This window comes from Nicotiana tabacum, chromosome 20, assembly GCF_000715075.1.
Source record: "Nicotiana tabacum cultivar K326 chromosome 20, ASM71507v2, whole genome shotgun sequence".
In the NCBI taxonomy this organism is placed as follows: domain Eukaryota; kingdom Viridiplantae; phylum Streptophyta; class Magnoliopsida; order Solanales; family Solanaceae; genus Nicotiana; species Nicotiana tabacum.
Window position 1 is genome coordinate 85,796,645 of NC_134099.1, and position 26,551 is coordinate 85,823,195.

The 26,551-nt window shown below is 38.3% G+C and overlaps 1 protein-coding gene across 1 annotated transcript; it reads left to right on the forward strand.

Moving 5' to 3' along the window:
- Nucleotides 1–20,324: 20,324 nt before the first annotated feature.
- LOC107817659 (uncharacterized) lies at nt 20,325–21,732 on the forward strand. The gene is made up of 3 exons (XM_016643527.2): nt 20,325–20,561; nt 20,684–20,740; nt 20,945–21,732. The coding sequence occupies exons 1-3, from the start codon at nt 20,429–20,431 to the stop codon at nt 21,586–21,588; spliced, it is 834 nt and encodes a 277-aa protein (XP_016499013.2). The 5' UTR covers nt 20,325–20,428; the 3' UTR covers nt 21,589–21,732.
- Nucleotides 21,733–26,551: the final 4,819 nt, after the last annotated feature.

Genomic DNA, 26,551 nt, shown 5'->3' on the forward strand with positions numbered 1-26,551 from the left:
ATGCCATGGCCTGAGGATCTCCCAAATTTGCATATCATTATTCAAAGGCGTCATGGTTCAGAGGCACCATTTTCATGGCCCGAGAACATAATTTCATGGCATGCGAATCTCCTATCTCACAATTCATGGCCTAGGACATCATGGTCTAAGGACGTCATCCACACCGTCCAAAGACAATCTTTCATGGTCCAAAGGGAATTTTCATCATCTCTATGGTTGCATGCATTGTGTTTTAAGTTTCGCAGGTAATCCAGGAGGTAACCGTTCTTCAAACAGGAGCAACCTTTGCTCCGGTTTCCACTCATGCCATTTTCACTCTACCATCATAACCGATTCCCATCAATTACCCATCCTACTCCGCGATATCCAGCTATCTACCCTATAATATATCCGTTACACCCTAGACTCACAACCATAACTCCATCCGACATTACCTTTGCTGAAACTAGCTACCATTCATATAACAACTCCATCGACTTCATTCACCGTGGGTCCAGAACTACACATGGCTCGAGACCAGGGTTCGGCCTATATTTTCCAAAACACCCATCAGTCAAAATCGGTCATCATTTCTTTACCCAAAAACTCTTTCATCCTTCCCGAGTAAAGAAGGGCAGTTGTTGATACCCAATTTTTCCCTCATATATTTTAAATTTTGCATAAATAAATTCAAAATATGGTACATGCATTCCCAAACATGCACAAGTATTTTACAATTTTTAAGGCCCTAAATCCATTTATTTCTGCATTTTTAATTACATAAATATTCAAAACTATCCCTTATATTATTTTATGATAATTTAATCATTTAAATTCATCATTCATGATCATATGAGTGTTCAAATATTTTAATTGTATTTTTTATAATTATATTTACATGTTTAAGACTATAATTGCATATTTTGCAAATATAGCCCCTACGTACGCATAACTATATTATCTATTCAGAAATTGACTTTTTATATTTTTATAATATTGAATAATTATTTTAAATCATGTTCATGCTTGAAAATCATTTTTTATCATTTTATTAACAATTTTTAAAATTATTTTAATTAGTAAAATGGGTAATTAAATAACAGCCCCTAATTTACTCCCAAAATCGGACCCCCAACTCAATTTATTAAACCCAAGCCCAATTCAAATCAGAACCAACCCAATTAAACCTAACCCGACCCAGACCCCCTTCTAATCCTGGCCGTTGATCTTTGAGATCAACGGCCCTTGTTCTTTTTTGCCATATTAATCTCAAACGACCCCCTAACCTAGCCCATTTCTCATTACACTCTGCCGCCTTAGTTCCCTCATCTCTTCAGTTCTCTCTCAACTCAAACTCTAACCCTATTCGCCGCCATCCAAAACCAGCCCTAATATTTTCGATTCCTACCCATTCCATGGATTTCTACGGCCGTTTGAGACTTCTACTGGTCTCCTACTTCCCCTGGTTGCCCGATTTTGTTATTTCATGGAAATATCTCGAAGAGATATAGCCAGATTTTGTTCGAGACCCTTCAAGGGTCCGCCTATGGTTACCTCCGTTTGTGAGTGCTACTCTTTCTATGTTTTATGGTTCAAATCTCTGGTTCAAAGCCAGATTCTCTTTACCCCTCCCCTTTTCCTTAAAGTCCTGATCTTTGAACATGAATCCATCCAGATCTTTGTAGATCTTGAATGATTCTGAGTTCGTCAATGACTTTTCTTTAAAGATCTCTTCCTTCTTTGTTGTTGATCGATTTTTAGCATTGTGTTACTTTAGGGCTTTGGGTTTTCTTGTTATTTGTTGGTCGAATCTCTATGTATCTGAAGTATTTTGTTTCCATGACAGTTTTCCTTAAGAATTGTCTGATTCCCTACTATTAATCAACTCTAAGTACTTTTCAAAATTAGGGGTTCTGCTTCGTCTATTTTTGCAAAGGGTTTTCTAAAATTTCTCATGTTTTTGTTTCATCTTTTTGTAATGACTATGTTCTAGGCTTGGTTGCTTGACTAATCACCATTTGACTTCAACATTTTATCCGTTATTGTTTGAATAATTGATTGATTAACTTATTTATCTAGGGTTTCATTGTTTGCTGAAGTAATTTGTTGATTTCTGCTTGCTTTCCTTAATCCAGAGGTTCTTAATTGGTGTCTCTTGCCTATTTATGGGTTGATTGACCCTCGTTTGGTCTCTAATTACCTATGCTTGTCTTACTCATATGATTGATTGCTTGATTTATGGGTTCTAACCCTAATTGGTTGTTAAACCCACTTCTTGCCTTATTTGAAACTCAATCAAAGTTATTTATGGGTATAATCCCCTAATTTTCTGTCCCTATCAAGCTTGATTGATTATTTGATTACTTCCCTTACCTTAATAAATCGTCCATATGGTTTAGGGATTCTTACTGATTCCTTATTTGATATGATTTGGATTCCTTACCCTAATTAACCTTTTTTTTGTGATCGTTATGTGATTATCCCTAATTAAGGGGTCTATTCCAGACTCCCTCACATGAATTGATTCTATGATTACTTGATTATCCCTAATTGACTGACTTATGATTCTCTCTACCTTATTCTCTCTACTCCCTAAGTGCTATATATACACTCTTGTTTTACCTCTCAAACACGAATAATAGTTCACAAACACACGCACATACAAACTCTGCTCTCATCTCTCTCTGCTACACGTGTTCATTGTTTGTCTAGTTGGCTGAAGGCTAGGACTAGACTATTGAATCCTGCTACTTTACTTTCTGCTTCTGCTTCTTTAACTGGTATGCCGTTACTTTACTATCATGCAAACCTCTATATGATTTGATCTGTGTATTTCTTATTCCCAGCATGTCCATTTTATGTTACTAAATCAGTAGGATCTTTTGTTTATCTTTAACTAGACCTATGTGATTCATGCTCAGCCAGTATGTATAATGCCATTCAATTAGACTACTTGCTTCCTGCTATTCAACTTTACCTCTATGCTTCCTTATAATAACATGCCTACTTGTGTCTTAATCGAATCTATGTGTCTACTGCAACAACTTGTTTACTTCTATGTTGACTACAATAACATGTCTACCTCTGTCTGATTGAACCCATGTGTGTCCTACTGTTTATTCTTGCTTTAGTTAGACTTTTGTATTTCCAGACTCATGCTTGTTCCTTCTTCACTAGCATATCCATCCTATCTTATGTTCACCTCTGACCAATATGACTCCCCAACCCTACTACCTCTTTGTATGTGACTGAATGCTCACCTAGTGATAGTTAATTAATTAAGTTGAAACTCTAAGTTACCCTGTTTTGGTATAATATTTGACTGCTGGGACCTTTGTTTGAGTTACAAAGATTCAATGGCCCTGTTTGCTCCTTATTTCCTGAGAATCCAAAACTATTTTTTCTTAAAAACTACCTCTTGTTTAAAACTCCTCTTCTTAGAACACCTAGGGTCTGACCCCTCAAGTGTAAGCATTGCTTAGGAGTCCATGAGGCTCCTCTGAACTTTGAGACACTAGAATTGGCTTTCCAAAACTTGTTCACAAAGGGTTACTTTGAAATTTTTCTGGTGTGAGCATTTCTCGGGGTCCCTGAGGCCCTTGAGAACTTTGACACACCATGATACTATTGGATGCACTATGAGGTTATGGCACTTTTGGACTGGTTGAAGTCCTGGTCTGTCAGGTTTATCTTTTGGGCCTATATTCAGGCTTCCTATAGTTGTAGCAATTTCACTTCTATAATTAATTATTAATGTTGGTCTGTAATAATTTCTTGTAAACAATTATTGGGGAAAATAGTAAAAGAGAGGGTTGCTTATACAAATCCTGTTAGGAGAGGGTTGATACCATGCCTATGGGTTGCTACAATATTTTCTCTATTTAGACACCAAGCCTATAAGTTGTTACAATGTTTGTTCACTTAGACATCATGCCAACAGGATTCAAAAATCGACCCTGCATTCTGGATAACATGTCTGTAAATTTGTTGTAATGTTTGCTTAGATACCATGCCTATAGGTTATTACAATATTGTTTATTTAGATACCATGCCTATAGAGGTTTTAAAATTAATCAGTTCTTCTTGTAAAAGATCAGTTTCCGCATACTAACAAGGTTTAAATAAGTCTTCAGCATGTTTTAAAATTAATCGCTGCATTTAGATGCCATGCCTATTGGATTCTAAAACAAATTTCTGCATTTAGCTGCCAGTATCTGTAAGTCTAAAATCAGTTATCACAACTAGACAACATGCCTATAGGACTTAATAAACTCAAACCGTTTTAAACTGATTCCCAGAATTTTGATTGCATTTAGACAACATGTTTTAGGGTATTACAGATCTATGCCTAGGCAAGTCTATAGGTAATCAAGGTCTAATAAAACTGTGGAACTATGCTTTGCTTATTTGTGACTGCCCAGATGCAACAGGTTATAAAAAATCAGTAGGCAGACTGATTAGGCCTCTATCACTTCGCCTTACCACAATGTTGCATATTCTCTAGTTTCCATGCTCACCTTGATATCCTATTCTAGGACCTTTCTGAAATATCTGAAATCTGTTGTTTGAGACGTGCACTTACTTGCTCTATTTGTGGAGGAAAAATGTGAGCCTTTAACTGTTCTATCTTTGGTCCAGTCCTACGTGTTTTGTTTGTCGCCTAGAGTTTTCTCCTTTTAATTACTGTAGGAGAGGCTAGATCCACCTTAACTAGAAGTCCTAAATACCTCCGGGACTATATAAGCAAAGGGACGGGTAGTGCATGCATAGGATACATCTTATGGTTGCTAGAACGCTTTAGGCTATGACCAAGGGGAGGATAATTGGATAGTAGAGGATATGATGACATGTGCGCTAATGCCACGTGTAACCCCTCTAGTTGAGGAAGGCTTACCGGGTATTGTACAGATATTATCCTATAGGCTAACAAACATAGGACTTCCCTCATCTTATTTACATATGTGTGCTTAGACTGTTTATCTGTTAAATTTTCTTTATTTTATATGTGTGCTTAAACTGCCTATCTATTAGACTAATTCACATAATTCAAGTTCAGCCGGGATCCAACGTTGTGGATCGTGAGGGGTGCCTAACACCTTCCCCTCAAGGTTATTTCGAGTCCTTACCCAATCTCTGGTAATGCAAACTGGTTTCATGAGTTATTTGCTCTAGATGCCCTAATGCACCTTAAATCCGTTAGGTGACGACTCTTCAAATTCAAATACCCAATTCCCAAAAGAAAATGAGTTGTTCCCGATGAATATCGAAGCTCAGACTCCACAAGGAAAAAGGGGGCGCGACAGGCGTTGATGTCGGCATGTTGGAAAATTACTCCAGTTTTGGCCACTTGGAGATCCTGAAAAGGGATGCGCTGCCATGGGTAGGTGGGCTGAGTAAGATCTTAAATCTCGAGAAATGGTTCTCTGCCCCGAGTGTGGACCCCGATCGGAAGAAGATGAATATGTTCACAATACCGGCAAATACTAGGATGTTATCCGGGCAGGTCGGTGTGGCCATCTACCATCGTTCCTTGGTAACCAAAGAGGTCCAAGTGAAGATGAATGAGGTGGATGTGCCGAGCCTCTTCAACGAGGCACATCAGGCGTTAAACCGGGTATACTTTCTTCCCCTCATATATTTTAAAATTTTCATTTTGCCTTAGTGGGGTTTAATGATTTTTCTTGTTTTATGCCTCAGGCCTCGGTGCTTCATCACGATAGTTTCTACCAGTCTCGAATGGAGGTGAGTCACCTCGAGATCGAGCTCAAGGAGCAGGTCCGACAAAAGGACATGTACAAAGCTCTTTGTGAGCAAAAAGATGAAGTCCTCATGGACCATTCCGTCCTTCAAGCCGAGCTAGAAAAGTCTCAAAGGAGGCCTCGAAGGCGAAATAGGAACACGCCATTCTGGTTGAAAAGGTAAGAGTGTTTGAGATTAATAACGAGAGGTTAAGCGCTAATGCTGATGCCGTAACCTCGAAAGTCCAAGAGAAGATAGACCTGATCGACCAGCTTAGGGCTGAGATGGACGAGGTCAAAACCTCAGCTGAGGAGTTTAGGAGCAAAATGGATTTCCTGGCCTTAGAGCGGGATGCCACCAAAGAGGATTTGGCCCCAGTGGATTGACCTAGAGATAATAACAAAGGGTGAGTATGGAAAGTGGGTGTCTCGGAGAGAGACCCTTGAGGAGATCTATGCCCCAGGGGATTGACCTAGCAGTCGAGATCGAAGAGGCAAAGAGGCTAGAAGCCGAGGCCAGAGCGAGATACCAGCCCGATGGTTCTGGCAGTGAGTCGGGCTCCGATGAAGACTAGGCAGGAAATGCCTTAGTTTATTTTTTGTTTTTTCTTATAGCTATTTTGTATTTTGGGTCACTTTCATGGCGCCTTTGTAATATATATATATATATATATATATATATATATATATATATATATATATATATATATATATATATATATATATATATATAAATAAAATTTCTCTTCGGCTATACATTGTGTCCTTTACTTTTCAGTATTCGCTTATGTTCAAGACTTATAACATGTGCTTTGATCTTCAAAACATGTCGTCGATGCCTTAGCAAAGAATTTAACATCGCTTAGACTGTTCTTTCCCCCAAAGCCCGAAGGAGGCCTGGGTTAAGTAACAACTCCGAGTTTCTTTGACTTCGAAGGATCCGATAAAAAACAAAGTCTTTGTTAGAATATTTGAACGTTTTAATTGGACACAATTATTCTTTGCCGAAGGTGGCTATTTTTATGGCTGTAATTCATGACCGAGTAACTTGACCGGGTCTGAAGTAATCTTTCATAGATTAAAAATGCGTACGGACCTTACTTTTTATGTATGGTCTCTGATGTCTCTGAGCCATTTAGATTGGCTGTAGCCTTTCGTGTTTTGGCCCTGCCTAGTAGGCTCGGTGCTTCTGAGATTAAGTGACCCGAATATCCCGATCTTATTATTGGGTAGGGGTCCCCGTTTCGGGGAGTCCCCTAGGCTTAAGGGTTTTGAATCCAATATTCATTCTATGTAATTTAAAATTAATATTGCTTGTGCAAATGTGAACCAATGAAACATAGAAGGCAAATTTCTTTTATTACTTTGAATGTCGTGTAAATAATCGATGGTACAAAAGCTATCTGCCATGCCGAGAATGAGCTATGTGGGCACGGTTCATTTGGTTGTTGACCCTTACAATTAATCTTAATATTCAAGCCTTGGCTTTCAATATCGAATAAGAATGCCTTCTAAATTTCCGAAATCAGGACTTTGGTTCTTGACTTAGGGTGTGATGGTCTCCTAGTATTCAAGACTGAATTTTGAGGGCTCGTATACTATTGATCTAAAACGGTTGATCCATAGTCCCCGGTCTAATACAGGTCTTCAAAAATAGGGTTGCACGTATTATTGTTTCCTCGTTAAAAACCTTGCCGTAAAACTCACTTCGTGAAAAAACTGGTCCAAGGGAAAAAGAGTGCAATACATGCTTTCAGAACTAATCCTTAGAATTTGACTTCGACTAAGTACCTGCACGGGTTAGTTTGAAGCATAATAAACAATAAAAAAGATTATTTTTGTACCTTAGTAGTAGTACCTTTTTAAATGTGACACATTCTAATTGTTGGGTAATTTTACTCCATTTTCGGACTTGGGCTGGTATGAGCCTTTTCCGGTTATACTGGTAACTTTGTACAGTCCTTCCCAATTCAGACCTAGTTTCCCGTCATTCGGGTTCTTAGTATGCAGTTTAACTTTCCTCAGTACCAAGTCCCCGACTTGGAAGTGTCGAAGGTTTGCCCTTTGGTTGTAGTATCTCCATATTCGTTGCTTTTGGGCCGCTAAACAAACTAGGGCAGCTTCTCGCCTTTTGTCTACTTAATTTAAGCTCGTGGCCATGGCCTCGTCGTTTGACGTCTCCGTAGCATATTGGAACCTTAGGCTCAGTTCTCCTACCTCTACTAGAATCAGAGCTCATGTGTCGTAGACTAGAGAGAACGGTCGATACTCAACTTCGAAGTTGTTCGATATGCCCATAGGACTTGGGGCAAAATCTTTCCATTTTTATTTTGAGTCGGTCAATCTCTTCTTCAGGTTTTGCAATATAGTTTTATTTGTTGACTCCGCTTGACCGTTCCCACTTGGGTGATAAGGTGTTGATAAAATCTTCTTGATTTTGTGATCTTTAAAAAACTTATTAATCTTGACACCAATGAACTGTCTCCCATTGTCACACGTGATCTCGGTCGGCACCCCGAACTGGCATATTATATGATCCCAGATGAAGTCTATGACCTCCTTTTCCCCTAACTTTCTCGAATGCATGTGCTTCGACCCACTTGGAGAAGTAATTGGTCATAAGTAAGATGTACTAGGCTTTGTCGGGTGCCTACAGTAAGGGACCAACAACGTCCATTCCCCATTTAATGAACGACCAAGGGGAAAGGACCGGGTGAAGCATCTTTCCCGGTTGGTAGATCATCGGGGCATGCCGCTGAAATATGTTACACTTTTAAACAAAGTCTTTCGCATCTTTTTCCATCTCATTCCAGTAATAACCAACTCTGATTAATTTTTTAACCAAGGATTCTGCTCCCGAATGGTTTTCACAAGTACCCTCGTGGACTTCCCTCATTACTAATAGGTCTCCCCGGGACCCAAACACCTTGGTAACGATCCGAAGAATGACATTCGATATAGTTTTCCTCCAACCTAGCTAAACCTGGCAGCCTTAGTTCGTAGGGCCCTCGATTCTTTTGAATATGGTGGCAATTTCCCTTTTTGAAGGTAGTCTATTTATTTGTTTCTCCAATCCCAAGTCAAGCTTGTTGACTTTACCTCAACGTGACCTTCCTCTATCGCCAAATTCATTAATTTTACCACCACTCCGAAATTGAATTCATCGGAGTCGACTGACAACACTAGATTAGCCAACGTATCGGCCTTGATATTTTATCTCGGGGTACATGCTGTAGTGTCCATTCCTTGAACTGATGTAATGTCACTTACAACTTATCCAAGTATCTCCACATCCAGTCTTATTTTACTTCAAATGTCTCGTTGACTTGGTTAACAACGAGGAAGAGTCGCACTTGACTTCGATCACTTCAGCCCCCAGGCTCTTAGCCAGTTCTAGACCTGCAATCATAGCCTCATATTCGACTTCGTTGTTAGTTAATTTCACAACTCTAATATATTGCCTTATTATGTTACCCATAGGTAGTTGTAATATGATTCCTAACCTGGACCCTTTTACATTAGAAGCACCATCCACAAATAGGGTCCAAACCCCCGATCTAGTCCCCGAGTTGAGCAATAATTCTTTCTCGACCTCGGGGATCAAGACCGGCATAAAGTGGGGCCGCAAAGTCTACCAAAATCTGAGACTTTATGGTAGTTTGGGGTTTGTACTCAATATCATACTGCTAACCTCTACGGCCCATTTAGCCAGTCGACCTGAGAGCTTGGTTTTGTGCATAACATTCCTTAGCGGATACGAGGTCACGACACATATGGGGTGACATTGAAAGTACGATTTTAGTTTTCTAGATGCGCTTAATAAGGCAAGCGCTAATTTCTCTAAGTGCTGATACCTTGTTTCGACATCGCCTAGGGTTCTACTAACATAATAAATAGAAAATTGCATACCTTCTTCTTCCCGGACAAGGACATCACTTACCGCTACCTTGAAGACTGATAACTAGACGTATAACTGCTCGTTAGCCTTTGGGGTGTACAGTAAATGAGGGCTTTATAGGTATAGTTTGAGTTTTTCTAAATCATGTTGACATTCTGGGGTCTAAGAGAAGTCATTCTTTTTCTTTAGTAATGAGAAAAATCGGTGGCTTTTGTCCGATGACCTTGAAATAACTGACCTAATGCGGCTATCCGCCCGGTAAGTCTTTGTACTGCCTTGATATTGTCAACTAAGGTGATATATTCTATGGCTTTTATCTTTTCTTGATTGATCTCTATTCCTCGGTTAGATACCATGAAACCGAGGAACTTGCCCGGGCCAACTTCAAAGGCACACTTCTCCGGGTTCACCTTCATGTTGTATTTTCTCAATATGTTGAAGGTTTTTTGCAAATGTTTCAAATGGTCCTATGCTCGTAGGAGCTTAACTAATATATTGTCAATATAAACCTCCTTTGATTATCCTATTTGTTCTGCAAACATTCGATTAACTAGGAGTTTATACATGGCACCGTTATTTTTTAATCCAAGCGACATTATGTTATAACAATAGGTGCCAAATTTAGTTTTAAAAGAAGTCTTCTCTTGGGCACGTGGGTCCATCTGTATTTGGTTGTAGCCAGAGTAGGCATCGAGGAAACTCAGCGTCTCGTGCCCAGCCATTGCATCAATCATTCGGTCGATGATAGGTAAAGGAAATGAATCCTTTGGGCATTCCTTGTTCAAATCTTTATAATCTACGCACGTTCTAAGTTTGTTTTCTTTTTTAGGTACGACCAGTATGTTAGCTAGCCAATCCGGGTATTTAACATCCCTAGTGGAACCTATTTTCAAGAGTTTAGATACCTCATCTTTGATGAATGTTTGTTTGATTTTGGACTGCGGCCTCCTCTTCTGTTTGACCGGATGGGATTTTGGATCCAAGCTTAATTTTTGAGTTGTCACCTCCGGTAGGATCCTTGTCATATCTAAGTAGGACTAGGCAAAACAATCAACATTAGCTTTAAGGAAATCAAAGAATTTTTTCCTGAGCTTAGTGTTAACCTCGTGCCCAGGTATACCTTTCTGTCCATTAGATGTTCGATTAGTATGACATGTTCCAATTCCTCGATCGTCGATTTGGTGGCATCTGTATCATTGGGTGCTACGAAGGATCTCGAGACCCCGAAATCATCTTTCTCATTCGTTAAGTGTGTCACGACCCAAATCAATGGGCCGCGACGGTCACCCGGTACCTTACTCAACCGAGTACCTACATTACATATATTTTCATGTCATAATATTATGGATAACTGAGCCGGAAGGCTGCCGTTAAATAAATAGAATACAACATGTGATACCAACTTACACATAAGACATACGGGCCTATAAGGCCAAAATAACCACTCGTATACTGAACATAGGCTGACAAGGCCATACAATCTTTTATGTAGATGACATCTGTCTATGAGCCTCTAAGAATACATAATTTTCATAAAGGTCAGGACAGAGTCCCGCCATACTAACAAAATACGTCTAAATCAAATAAACAACCCCGAAGCAAATGGAGCGCACCAACGTCTTCCGCTGAGCTGGTAGCCTACTTGGAGGGCTCTCTACCTGTCTATAGGGACCTACGGGCATGAAACGCAGCGTTCCTGGGGCAAAAGGGATGTCCTTACAAATAATGTACCGAGTATGTAAGGAATGAAAATCAGTAAATAATAGACATGAGAGAAACATGGAGTAAAAGACTCGACATGTAAGTCTGAACAACTTTATGAGTCTTTTAATATTTAAAACGTCATGCATATGCGTATAAAAGTCATATCATGCATGGGTATATGCGTTCATAACATCATCAAGCCTCTGAGGGCATCCCATTATATCATCTCGGCTACTGTAGGCAAATCATCAACGTATACCAGCTGATCAGGTGGTGGTGCATATATAATGTCGTAACCTTTTCCCATATCCCATGTACATATATAATACATATATACGCGTATATAATGCCATCTGGTCATGGGTCAATATAAATAAATGCAATGCATGATAAGTATGTCAATAAAATAATTCGGAGTGTCAAAAGACCATTATACTTTTGATTAATATCATGAAATAAACTTTATCAACTTACGTATTTTCTGAGACCCATGAACATATGATTGTCACGACCCGGATTTTCCACCCTCGGGAGTCGTGATGGCGCATACTCGTGAAAGCTAGGCAAGCCATGTAATATAGAATCACTAACTCTTTTATTTACCCTTTTTAACAATTTAAATTAACATGCGATTAACAATGAAATATTAACGATAAATAAAAAATATGTGGAACACTTAATCTGATAACTTAGCCAAAACCAGTACGGCAATACCAATATACATCTCTATCCAAAATCCGGTGTCACAATATCACGGACCATCTACGAATACTACAGACAAATGTCTGGAAAGAAAGGTACAATCTGTCTCCGAAGTGAATAAAAATAGAATAAATATAAGGATAGAAGAGAACACCGGGCCTGCGGACGCCTGCAGGACTACCTCGAGATCTCTAACTGGACTGAAGGCAGCCACCCAATGCTACGGTCAAAAGCTGCCGCTCCGAGATCTGCACATAGTGCAGAGTGCAGTATCAACACAACCGACCCCATGTACTGGTAAGTGCCTGGCCTAACCCCGGCGAAGTAGTGACGAGGCTAGGACCAGACTCCAGATAAACCTGTGCAGTTACATAATATGCAGCGGAAAATAAAACAGGAATACGCAGTAAAGATGGGAGGGGGTACATGCTAGGGGAAATATCAATACCAATAATAATTTAAGAGAAAAACATAAGGACAATTTAGAATTCATAGCAAAACAATAAGCAACTCGTCACCAATCTATAAGCACTTTGTATTATCTATTGTTGTGGCGCGCAACCTGATCCAAGAATATAATAACACTGTTGCGGCGTGCAACCTGATCCAAATATAATATTGTTGCAGCGTGAAACCCGATCCAAATATAATATTGTTGCGGCGTGCAACCCGATCCAAATATAATATTGTTGCGTCGTGAACCTGATCCAAATAATATTGTTGTGACATGCAACCCGGTCCACACATTCAACACTAATCACAATGAAAGTTTCGGCAAGTGATCAATAAAGAAACAACACTATCCCGGCAAGGGAATCGACAGTATAACTATGTACGTCCCGGCAAGGGAAAAACAGCTATAACCAAACTTGTTCCAACATCTAACTACCTCAACTACACCAATACTCAACAGTAATTAATTTCCACGAGAATAATCATAATTCTTGCTCAACACAGAGAATCAACAACTTAGGCATTCGTAGTATTTATTAAGAACACAACAATTGCAATTTAAGACTCACGGTCATGCTTGATATCAATGTATAGATACTCGTCACCATGCCTATATGTCGTACTCAACAAGTAATATATAGCAAATAGGATACAACTCCTAATCCCTCAAGCTAAGGTTAGACCAAACACTTACCTCGATTCCACGAACATAATTCAAGTCTCTACTATCTCTTTACCTCTTGATTCCACCACCAATTCGCTCGTATCTAGTCACAAGTTACTTAATTACATCAATAAATGCTAAAAGAATCAATTCTAATGCATGAAAATGAGTTTTCTAAAGTTTTACCCAAAAAGACAAAAATTTCCCTGGGCCCACATGGTCAAAACCCCAGGTTCAAACCAAAACTCGATTACCCATTCCCCCACGAACCCAAATATATAATTTGTTTTGAAATCAAACCTCAAATCGAGGTCCAAATCCCCATTTTTTTAAAAACTTAGGTTCTACCCAAAACACCCAATTTCCCCACATAAAAATCATTGATTTTGAGTTGAAATCATGTGAAAAGATGTTAATGATTAAAGGAAACGAGTTAAAATTGACTTACAATCGATTTGGAAGAAGAGTTGTCTTTGAAAAATCGCCCAAGAGTGTTTTGGTTTTGACTTACCTCTCGCACTAGCTCCTTATCTATCAATAACATTTTGGGCAGGAACCCTTACTTCCTTTCTTTGACGTCGTGTTTGCATAATGTTCTGGGATCGTAGCATATCTGTAGGCTTTTAATAAGTTCAATCTCATCCCTTTTCATTTTACCGCATTCTCCCTTTAACACTCCATAGTTACTAGATCCACTTAATTTTGACTTAATGCCACACTATTCCATATTCTTCCCTTTAGGGGAATACTAAGAGTTGGAGCTACGACGACCTACCTATAGATTTTTTTCCTCTTTATCTTTGGCATCCTTTCGCATCATCAATGACCCTTACTTGCTTTGTGGTAATCCTTATATTACCAAGGATAACAAAATTCCTTACTCACGATGGTGACACTTAGTGTAACTGGCACATACAGCCCCATAAGCTTAACTTTACTAACATTGCTTGCTTTAGGGAAGTGTTTTCCTGAGTGACCATTCTCTAAATTCATCATGGATCTTCTTCTGTTGTCTATTCTATTATCGCTGGAACGCAATATGAAATTCTCATGACACTGACTATTATCAAATCACTCAGTCCCTAATTCATTTTTAGTTTATCTTGTTCATCAGTCCATACTGATTTCTATTACTCTAGGGGCTAACTTTTCCTTCTATTAATCACGTTAGAGTTGCGAACTTATGTCTACTTTCCGATTCTTTTTTTCCTTTTTTATCATAAAAGTGGATAGACATTCTTGCCTTAGGGATCCTTATCAAGAAGCTTACGCATCTTAGTATGCACATGGTCTGTTGAATACTTCATATTTATCCATCATAAGTATGATGCAAAAATCGAGTTCTTCTAACTCAACTCTTCCACAACTATATCTCTTACCACCTATCTTTCTGGATTTAGGCATCGTCATATTATGAATAAGATAGAGTTTAGGAAATTGAGTTCTTACAACTGGGCTCTACCACGTGATCTAGAGTAAGAAGAAAGAGTGAAAGCCCTAAATTCCCTGTAGCCTCCTACTTATAAGTGTGGTGCACAACACACCCATAAACAAGACTCTACTAGACACAACTTGTAGACATCCCTAGGACAGAACTGCTCTGATACCACTTCTATCACGACCCAAATCGATGGGCCGCGATGGGCACCCGGTACCTTACTCAACCGAGTACCTACATAACGTATCTTTTCATATCATACTATCATAGATAACTGAGCCAGAAGGCTTCCGTGATATAAATAGAATACAACATATGATAACAACTTATACATAAGACATACGGGCCTATAAGACAAAAATAACCACTCGTATACTGAACATAGGCTGACAAGGACACACAATCTTTTGCGTACATGACATCTGTCTACAAGTCTCTAAGAATACATAATTTTCATAAAGGTTAGGACAAAGTCCCGCCATACCTAACAAAACACGTCTAAATCATACTAACCAAACAAGCAACTCCAAAGCAAATGGAGCGCACTAACATCTTTCGCTGAGCTAATAGCCTACTTGGAGGGCTCTCGACATGTCTGTCGGGACCTATGGGCATGAAACATAGTGTCCCCCGGCAAAAGGTATGCCAATACAAATAATGTACCGAGTATTTAAGGAATCAAAAAGAGTAAATAATACACATAAGAGAAACATGGAGTAAAAGACTCGACATGTAAGTTTGAACAACTTTATGAATCTTTTAATATTTAAAACGTCATGCATATGCATATAAAAGTCATACCATGCATGTGTATATGTGTTCATAACATCATCAAGCCTCTAAGGGCATCCCATCATATCATATCAGCCACTGTGGACAAATCATCAACGTATACCAGCTGATCAGGTGGTGATGCGTATATAACATCGTAACCTTTTTCTATATCTCATATACATATATTATACATATATATGCGTATATAATGTCATCTGGTCATGGGTCAACGTAAATGAATGCAATTATGATAAGTACGTCAATAAAATCTTTCGGAGTGCCATAAGAGCATTATGCCTTTGATTCATGAAATAAACTTTATCAATTTACGTATTTTTTGAGACCCATGAACAGATGATAGAATAATAAGATACATGAAAACTCAAGAATATAGGCACTTCTAATACTTTTATGAATAGATTCATTTATGGAAGTTGTGCATTTACTCATTTCATTTGTATCATACAGATCATGCCAAAAAGAAAGATGGGATAGCCTTAACATACCTGAGGTAGGGAAAATTCGTATGATATTCTTGGAAAGGTTGCACCGTACTCCTTTAGAACAACAAAATTTTACATTGCTAAGGTTTTAATAACTCTCATTGGAATCACTTGGTTGCAAGAAGTTTTTGTTGAAAACTTGAAGAATGGCTAACGTTCTGTTATGAAGTGTAGTATTTTGTAAGGAATTGTAGGAATCTTGTAGGAATTTTGTAAGGAAATCATATATGACTGTAGGGTAGGGTGGTTTGTATTGAAAATGTTAGATATGAAATGGTTTGTACCTAAGAAATTTTGTTAAAAAGCTTGGGGGGGGGGGGTTCTAATGCCTGTTTTGAAAAATATCTAAATTAAGAAGAAGGTTATGTCATTTCTTACTTAATCAAACTTACCAAACTTACTAAATGTCTTATATGTAAGTGTTATATGTATTCCACCTTTCAATCAATATTGTGAGTCATTTACTTTGAATATGGGGCTGCTACATCATGCTATTTAATTCTTATCCAATACATCCCTAATTAATTAGGTAATATCTATTACCCAATAATTAATTCATTACCCACATAATTAAGAATTATCTCAACTTATTTAAACTACTACTCACTTTTAACATACCTTGTATACCTTACTATCATGGTCATGTAGTACCTTGTATGGCACTAGTCCATAAATATTGGGTATTATCGAGTCAGGCCGTATTTTATCCCAAATTGCCAAGCATCGGCGAAACTCATTTTCTTCGATTTGCTTACCCTCTCATCTTCACGAATTTAATTACCCCTTATTTGAAATAGCATAATACTTGTAACCTTAAAATAATCTCATTTCCGAGCTTGCGTCGATTAACTTTACGATGAAACCTTAACGTCTGAAAATGCGGGTTGTAACATCTCATTCCCGAGTTTTCATCAATTCACTTATGACATGCTTTCATGTACGAAGATATGGGGTGTAACAGAGTGCTCCCCCTATTTCTCCGGCCCGATCAAGATCAGGACCGGTGATTGCTATTTGGTGCCTTTCTCTTCGACCAGTCCCTTACCGCTTGATGTTGTGATTGCGGGCACCGAGATCACCTCCTTGACAGCGAACATCTCCTTTGAGGTCGGTTGTTCTCTGTAGACCCTTTGATTCTGCCTGGGGTGGGAAATATTAACGCCTGATGCATGGTTGAAGACACCTCTCTCATGTTGTGGACCCAGAGCCTCCCGAACAAGGCATTGTATCTCATGTCCCCCTTGATTACATAAAATTTTATTTCCTTGGTGGTCATAATAGTGTTTACCAGTAGGGTTATTTTACCCTTCGTTGTCTCGCATTCCATGTTGAACCCTTTCAATACTTGTACTGCCAGTACGATTTGGTCCAATAAACCCAGTTGTTCCATGACTCTCCATCGGATGATATTGGCCGAGCTACTTGGATCAATTAACACACGCTTGAACCAGCTGAATACTTGTGTTGAACCAGTGCATCATTGTGAGGTTGAATGATGCCCTCGGCGCTAAACGAGATGGACCCCTTAAGGAGTAGTCCCGAGTGCATTTTTCCCTTGTGATACAAACTTTGGTACACTTTATCATTGGCCCTTGTGGGACATCTACTCCCCCAATGATCATGTGTTGAGGCTCCTCACGCTAAATTTGTTTATTGGCATCCCTGTTTTTGAAATGATTTTTGGCTCTCTCACTTAGGAATTCCCGAAGATGCCCATTGTTGAATAGATGAGCCACTTCTTCCCTTAGCTGTCGACAATCTTCGGTCCTGTGACCTTGAGTATCATGGTATTTACATATCAAGTTGTGATCCCTCTGTGCAGGATCTGACTGAAGTGGCCTTGGCCATTTGGTCTCCTTGATATGTCTGATGGCCGATGCTATACTCGTTGCATCAACGTTGAAGTTATATTCCGATAGTCTCGGGGCTTCTGTGCCCCCAAGTGATCTGTCGAAACCATTCTTACTCGTCAAACCTCACTTGCTAGGACCTTGGTCACTTCTCCTAATGTTCCTGGTCGGGTGGCGACCGGGTCTGTTTCCCCTTCTATCTGAGCTGTATAGCTGATACCGATATCGGGTCAGCCTTGGCTCCTGATCCATAATTTTTTTAGACCTGTCGTTCACTCTATTGGGGTAAACAGACCTCGATGGCCCTCCAACTAGTTGTCCTTGACTTTGATCTTTAACTGGTACATGTTATGAACATCGGCCCAAGTCACCGCCGGGTAATCTACCAAGTTTTACTTCAATTATTGAGAAGCAACGAAACTTTGGGGGTTGAGCCCTTGAGTAAACTCCTGAACGACCCAATCATCTGCAATCGGGGGCAGGTCCATCTGTTCCACCTGGAACCTGGACACAAACTCCCTAAGCATATCGTTGTCCCTTTGCATGACTTTGAAGAGGTCCGATTTCCTCGTCTCGACCTTAATAGTGCCGGCAAGGGCTTTAATGAAGGCATCTGCAAGCATAGCAAACAAATTATAGAATTTGGAGGTAAGTTACGGTACCATATCATAGCTCCCTTGGAGAACATTTCTCCAAATTTTTCAAAGAATACCGACTCGATCTCGTCATCTTTGAGGTCATTGCCTTTTATAATGTACGTGTAGGAGGTTACATGCTCATCTGGATCTGTGGTCCCGTTATACTAGGGAATATCGGGCATTCAGAACCTCTTCAAAATTGGCTTCGGTGCCTCATTCGGGGGAAAGGGTTTCTGAATGAGCTTTTTGGAATCTGGTCCTTTCAATATTGGAGGCGCTCCCGAGATCTGATCGACCCTCGAGTTGTAAGTTTCTAATTTTTTGTCATTTGCTTCAATCTTCGTTTCACCTGACTCCACCCATTTTTAGTGTCTCGAGCATTTTCATTACCTCTAAGGTATCTCCGGGTTCGAAACCATATGGTTTTGTGACAATCCATTCGTTTCTCCGAGCATCTTCCCCAACCAGCTCGGGTTCGGCCGTGTTTAGTGCGTGGTTTTGACTCTGCATCTGTGCTAGTGCCACTTGTTGAGTTTGTAACATTTCGAAAATCAATTGCAAACTAACTCCATCATCTCCCCCTTAGGGTGCTTCTCGAGCCGATGGCCGGGGTGCCCCGCGAGTGCTATTTTCAGGATCAATTGGTAGATTGATATCTATGGCAACCTATGAATTAATGTCGACTGGGTCAGCGATTGGAACGCCATTAGGGTCAACAGGGGGCACGCTATTGCTTGGTTGTTATTTTCACCGTTGTGGCCTGACTCGATGTCAAAATTCAAATGAGCAGACTGAGAATTTGACCTTCTAAATAGACCTGAAATCAAACTTCAAAGAGCAAGTGTAAAATAAGGTGTGGTATAGCAATTAGTATTAAATCACAACTATTATCCTTAGCCCTACGGTGGACGCCAAACTGTTTATCCTTAAAATGAGTAACAATTGAATTTGTACGTGGTTTAAAGGATACGTGATTTAATTTAACATGAATGATCTGTGAACAACAAATAATTAAATTAAAGGGAAACAAAACGATCAAACCAAACGTGAGACAATAAAGCCTGCTTTTAGGATGAACACTGGAAATTGGCTCCGGTCGAGCCCTCGAGACGGGCTCGGTTGCAACTAAATAATTAAATAGCTGAAGAACACTTTAAACATTAGCTAAAGAACAAAAATGAACTTTATTGCTTTGATATACGTGCCGACAGTATGTGAAAAATGAACATGTTCTCCCCTTTATATAGTAGGAGAATTTCAATCCTAGTATAAGTCTAACAACAACTACAAACAACAACATACCCAGTATTATCCCACACCGTGGGACCTAGTACAAGTCTAAATTATAAGGTAAAAATTTTTCCCTTCTAGTAAATCATGATACACAACTGATATCGGGTGAGATTAGTGCCGTAATATCCGGTTGAGGACGGATATTTTGGCCCCCCGTTTGTCCTTTATAACCATCTTTCCTTTAGCCTCGATTCTTCATTTTACTCGAGCTCGATTCCTTTCATGTTCGGCCATGTCCGAATCCCGGTGTATCATTCATCCCTGGGCTCTGATCTAGGGAACCCTCGGCTCTACTCGAGCTTGCAAATAAACCACATCGTCCCCTATTTCTTCATCGGAAAATCGGAGATAACTTTGTTCCCGATTTTACCCCTACACAATTCTAAAAGTACTTTCGATATGTTTGCATTTTTTCGTACGTTTATGTGTCAATTTATTTCTTCTTTCCTTTCATCGTACGTAGTTATAATTTTCATCAATAGCTTTGGCTTCTGTGTAATATTTTAGTTACAAGATGGAAGGACAAGTTGCTTATTCAATAAAACATGTGGCTCTTTAACTTTTAATGTAATAATCCTTTCTCGAAACAATTGATTCACGTGAAACAAAAAGTAAAACGACTTATCAGGTATCTTCACCTGTGTCTCCTATTACTATAATAAGTATAAGCCAGACCAAACTAGTGTGTTTAAGGTAGCTAGATTAAATCTTTTTTAAAGACTCTCCGCCTTGGAGCTGAGAAAGTTTGGTCCCTTTAGTGTCTCTCTCTTCTGAAAAATCTCAAGGGGAAGAGAATGGGAAGAGCACCATGTTGTTCTAAAGTGGGAATGAGAAAAGGTGCATGGACTGCAGAAGAAGACATGCTTCTCACTAATTACATTCAGCTAAATGGTGAAGGAAACTGGAGATCTTTGCCTATGAATGCTGGTAATACATCCATAAAAACACAACTTTCTTATTTCAACAAATTTTCACTTGATAATCATAGGTATAATGTTTTTAATTTTATCATCCTTGTGCTCATGTTTAATAAGTTTTTCGATATCCAGGCCTTCTTAGATGTGGTAAGAGTTGCAGATTAAGATGGGTGAACTATCTTCGACCAGGTATGGTTGAAGTGTGTGACCATATTATCTAATAGTTTAAATTGTTGGAAAGAACACACTTTTGGTTACACTTAATATTTTGTCTCAACACACTTTTAATTGCACTTATTTCAAACATTTCATTACTTCATACTAATATTATATTGCACTTATTTCAAACATTTCATTACTTAATACTAATATTATATAATATGCATCAAACAGGCATTAAGAGAGGAAATTTCAGTCGTGAGGAGGATGATCTTATAATCCGACTTCATTCACTCCTTGGTGGTCGATGGTCTCTAATTGCTGGAAGATTGCAAGGTAGAACTGATAACGAGATAAAGAATCATTGGAATACCAATCTCTTGAAGAAACTCAAAGCTGCAGGAATACAACCAAAACCTAAAAAGTTAACTGCAAAAGGAACAAAACCATCTAAAAAGAAACAAGAGAAACGAAGACGGGCAGGAAAGGCAAAAAAGCCCGAGAGAGAGATGGAAAAAGATGAACTAGTTAAGAAGATCCAAGTGCATATTCCAAAACCAATAAGGCTATATTCACTTTCTTCAAGCCAAAGTAGTTTTCAAGATAAAGCAGAGCATAATATTATTACCATGTTGAGTTCTGAGGAAGTTGACAATAAAAATAAGGAAGAAGAAAAAATACAAGAGCCATCTATTTCAAGTTCGTTGTCATCGTCCGTGCAGGTTGAAGAAAAAGAGACTGAAATTTATGAGAAGATTCAGTTGTTTGATGAATTGCTGAATGGATGTGATTTTTCAACTGAATGCTTAGAGCCAACGAGCTGCTGTTACATGCTAAAGGAGGTTTACAAAGAGTATTTTCAGCTTCTTAATTTCTGAAATTTTAGATGTTCCTCGATCAAGAAATCAATAGGTTCTACTAGTACGGTGACCGTCACAATATTTGTCATTAGTAGAATGACTTGGGAGCTTTTGGAGAGTGAAATGAATTTAATTAATTAGTTTGGCTATGGTTTATTTCAACTTGTTTTTTTTTTCTCATTTCTTCTTTGTAAAGTCTTTTAAACTGTATATATCATTTGAATTTAAGCTTTATTTGTATTTTGCTGGTTTAATGTTTAATGATAGGGCTCGCCACCATACGACGTAATTGAACAAACAAAAATACTAGTATATTAATAGTGTGGGATAAATTTCATAATTGGTCATATGACTGTTATTTTGTGACTTAAATAATTTTCTTGTATTTTTAGGAAACCCGTAGTCCTTATAGGTTTAGGAAAACTCATTGTCCTAATAGATTTGGGAAAGGAAAACCTATAGTCCTTGTCAAATTGGAAACTTGTTTCTTATATGTTACTATATATAGGGGTTGTAGTTGGGGATCCTAGAGATTGTACTGTGTTTTCCTTCTCATTCATAGTGAAACACGCTCTCTACTTTTGCCCGGAGGATTAGGCTTAGCCGAACCTCGTTAAATCTTTGTGTTGATTTTTCTTCTCTATTTGCTTTGTGTGTGATTGTGTGCTAGTTAACCCACGATATTTCGCAACAATTGGTATCAGAGCAAGGTTCGTGTTTCTACATATAATCTAGGGTTAAGATGTCTTCATCATCTTCAACAAAGTACGAAGTAGAGAAATTTGACGAGGGTTCTAGTTTCAGTCTATGAAAGATTAGGATGAAATCGTCCCTGGTGTTACAAGGGTTATGGAAGACAATTGATGAGGATTTTCCTGAAGAGATGAAAGAGACAGAGAAGGCAGACCTGAAGGAGAGGGTTTTGAGAGCGATCTTCATGAGCGTTACAGATAGCGTTCTTCAGGAAATTGCTGAAGAAACTTCTGCAGCAACGGTATGGAAGAAGCTAGAAGATCTGTATTCTAAGAAATCGCTAAGAAATCGCCTCTACTTGAAAAAGAAGTTATACAATCTTCGTATGAATGAAGGTACACCTGTTAAAACTCACATTGATGAGTTTAATTCAATTATAGTGGACCTAAAGAATGTGGATATCAAAACTGAGAGTGAGGATCAGGCTTTGATTATGTTATGTTCTTTACCACCGTCTTATGATACTTTTGCTGATACGCTGCTATATGGGAAAGATAGCATTTCACGGAAAGATGTTAGTAATGCACTAAAATCTAAGAGTTGAAAAAGAGCTTTCCAGATAGCAGAATTGAGGGCGAGGGTCTTGTGATTAGAGGAAGAACACAACAAAAGAACTTTGATAGGAAAAAGTCAACCGCTAGATCAAAGTCTAGAGTAAGGAAGCAACACTGTTATGAGTGCGGGGAGCAAGGTCACTACAAGAGAGATAGTCCTAAGCTGAAGGAGAAAAGATGAAAGCAGAAAATAGATAATTCGGCAAATATTATTGACACTGGCAATAATTCTGATGATAGTGACTATGTAGGGGAAGTCTGTGGTGTGAGTTCTAGTCATGGGAAGAATTCTTGGGTTCTTGATTCTGGTGCTACTTTCCACATGTGTACACACAAAAATTGGTTTGTAACTTACAAGCAAATGAGTTGGACTGTCTATATGGGAGATAATAATCCATTACCAGTAGATGGGGTTGGTTACATCAAATTGAGAATGTTCGATGGAATTATCAGAAATATTAAGTGTTGGCATGTTCCTCGGATAAAGAGAAATTTGATTTCTCTTTCGACTTTGGATGATCAAGGGTATAAATTTCACTCCAAAAATGGAATACTTAAAGTGTGTAAAGGCTCCATGGTACTCATGAAGGGTAAACTACATTCTAAATTGTATCATCTTCAGGTCAGTGTAGTTTAAGGAGAAGCTATTATAGCTTATACGAAAAGTGATCTGAATCAGTCTCAGACTCTCAGTTGTGGCACTTGCGACTTGGCCATATGAGTGATAATGGATTGTCTTTGTTGAGTAAGACAAATTTGCTGAATAGGTACAAAAATCATGTTTTGAATTTTTGTGAGCATTGTGTGTTTGGTAAACAGACAAGGGTGAAGTTCACCAAGAAGGCCGAGCTCAAGACCATAGACAAGTTAGATTATATACACTCTGACTTGTGGGTTCCAAACAGAGTTCCCTCCAAGAGTGGTGCCAGGTATTTTATAACTTTGATTGATGATTACTCAAGGATGGTGTGGGTGTATTTTTTGAAAACAAAAGATGAGGCATTTTTGATATTTGTAAATGAAAGACGATGGTTGAGAGGCAGACGAAAAGAAAAGTTAAGCATCTTCGAACTAACAATGGGTTGGAATTTTGCAATTCTGAGTTCGATAATTTCTGCAGCAGAGGGGGCATAGTGAGATGACGCACTTGTATCGGAACACCACAACAAAATGGTATTGCAGAACGTATGAATAGAACGCTTTGTGATAGGGCACGAAACATGTTTTCACACTCATGTGTTAGCAAAGATTTTTGAGCTAAAGCAATCAATACTGCTTGTTATTTGGTCAACAGATCTCCATCCACAACTATTGAGTTCAAAACTCCTTTTGAGGCATGGTCTGGTTCTCCTGCTGATTATTCAGATTTAAGGGTATTTGGTTGTCCTGCTTATGCTCATGTGAAGGATGGAAAACTTGAGCCGAGGGAAAAGAAGTGGATATTTCTAGGGTGTGCAACTGGAGTGAAAGGTAGGTTGTGGTGCACAGATCAAAAGACTTCAGGGCTAATTATTAATAGGAATGTAACATTCAATGAATCTGCCTCACTAGACAGTCAGACGGAGAAGACAATAGTAGAAACAGATTGTGGTGTCGGTGACCGCATAAAGCTAGAAATTGAATCTCCACTAGCTCAACCCAATAGTTCTAAAGTAGAGGAAGTGGAGGAGGTGCAAAATATCGATCAAGATGATAATGTTGATGCACCTGCGCAACAACCCTATAGCACTGCAACAGGCAGAGAGAAGAGAGTGATCAACCGACCGCAAAGATTTGCAAACGTAGTTGATCCTTCTTGGACTTATGAATCCTATGAGATTTTCTTTGGTAGTTGCAGAGACCATTTATGCGTTTGAGTGTTATAGCTATCCAGAAGCTATTCCGGATACAGAACCAAATCGATGGATTAGTACTATGGCTGAAGAGATTGAGTCTCTTAACAAGTTTAGGCATTGCCTAGACATGATGGGTGTGTGCAGTACCCAATAGAGCTTTCTCAAGGGCTAAGGGTAAGGTAGAGAGACGTTGTTCCTGTTGATGAAGAGAATTCAAGCCAAGGGGAAGATTTGTTATTTTGTAGCTTGAATTATTTCCTTGTGTTTTTAGGAAAGCCATAGTCCCTATAGGTTTAGGAAAACCCATTGTCCTAATAAATTTGGGAAAGAAAAACCTATAGTTGAGGTTGTAGAGATTGTATTGTGTTTTTCTTCTTATTCATAGTGAAAAACTCTCTCTGATTTTTCCCCGAGGATTAGGCTTAGCCGAACCTCGTTAAATCCTTGTGTTGATTTTTCTTCTCTATTTGCTTTGTGTGTGATTGTGTGCTAACATCCACGATATTCCGCAATAGACTATACTTTTTTTTCACCAAAGTCATACAATTTTGTTTTCCCACACAAAAATCATAAAACTTTCACTAACTCACATAAAAATCATAGTGACCGGAAAACATAATTTTTCGATAGTCTTTTAATTTCTTATTCCACTTTTTTCTATTTTTTTCAGTCTAATAAATAATAATCCAATTAAAATAGGAGAAATATATATTTTTAGCTGCTCTCTCAAAATAATAGCCGATATATATATATATATATATATATATATATATATATATATATATATATATATATGTATGTATGTGTGTGTGTGTGTGTGTGTGTTCTATACATATAATATACATATTCTATATTTTTTTTATTAGCGAATGCAATTAGTTTCGGTCGACCGATCATTTTTGCATTAATTTTTTCGCTTAAAATAGGAATGACCTAATCCAAACCAACCCAATACCCATATGCATTATATCAAAATAATACTAAAAATGAATCCTTTCCCCACAAAAAACTTAATTTGGAAGGCATGAGATTCTGACCAAAATAAAAAAAGGTTTGAGAGAGTACTTGAAAAAAAAAGGGTATAAATTTGAATGAGAATCTTGAAAAAAAAATAAAAGATAGAAGTATCGTATTTTGAAGGATTCACTTTCAGTATTATTTTAATTTATATATATGGGTATTAGGTCAGATGGGTCGGGTCGGATCGTTCCTATTTTAATTGAATTATTATTTATTAGATAGAAAATAAAAAACGAAAAATTGTGGAATAAGAAAATAATACTGAAAATTTGTAGTTTTCGGTCACTATGATTTTTGTTTGAGTTAAGTAAATATTTTATGATTTTTGTGTGAGAAAATAAAGTTATATGACTTTAGTAAAAAAAAAATCATAATTATATGACCATTTGTAAAATTTACCCTAATAGTGTACGCAGAACTAAGCATCAAATAAAGCTTTAAATTGAAGTTACAATGTATTTGAACTATATTGAATTTTGTAAAATTCGGAAATACAGTATTCTATAAAAAAAAATTAATTATGGTTTTTGGACTTATTTGTTGTTCGGTTTCGAGAGGATATTTTTGTTGAAGTTTGGCAAAATGCCAAAGTCCCACATTGGTTGGGAGTTAAGTTTGGGGGGGATTTTTCCCCTATAAAAGAAGGCCTAATGTTTAGGATTGAAATACACCTCTCATTTGCCTTCTCATCTGTTTAAGGCATTTGTATCTTCTCTCTTTAGTATTATTTCACTTGTATTTTTGGAGTGAAATAAAATATTGGTTGTGTCCGAGGAGTAGGCAAAATTAGCCGAACCTCGTAAATTCTGGTGTTCCCTT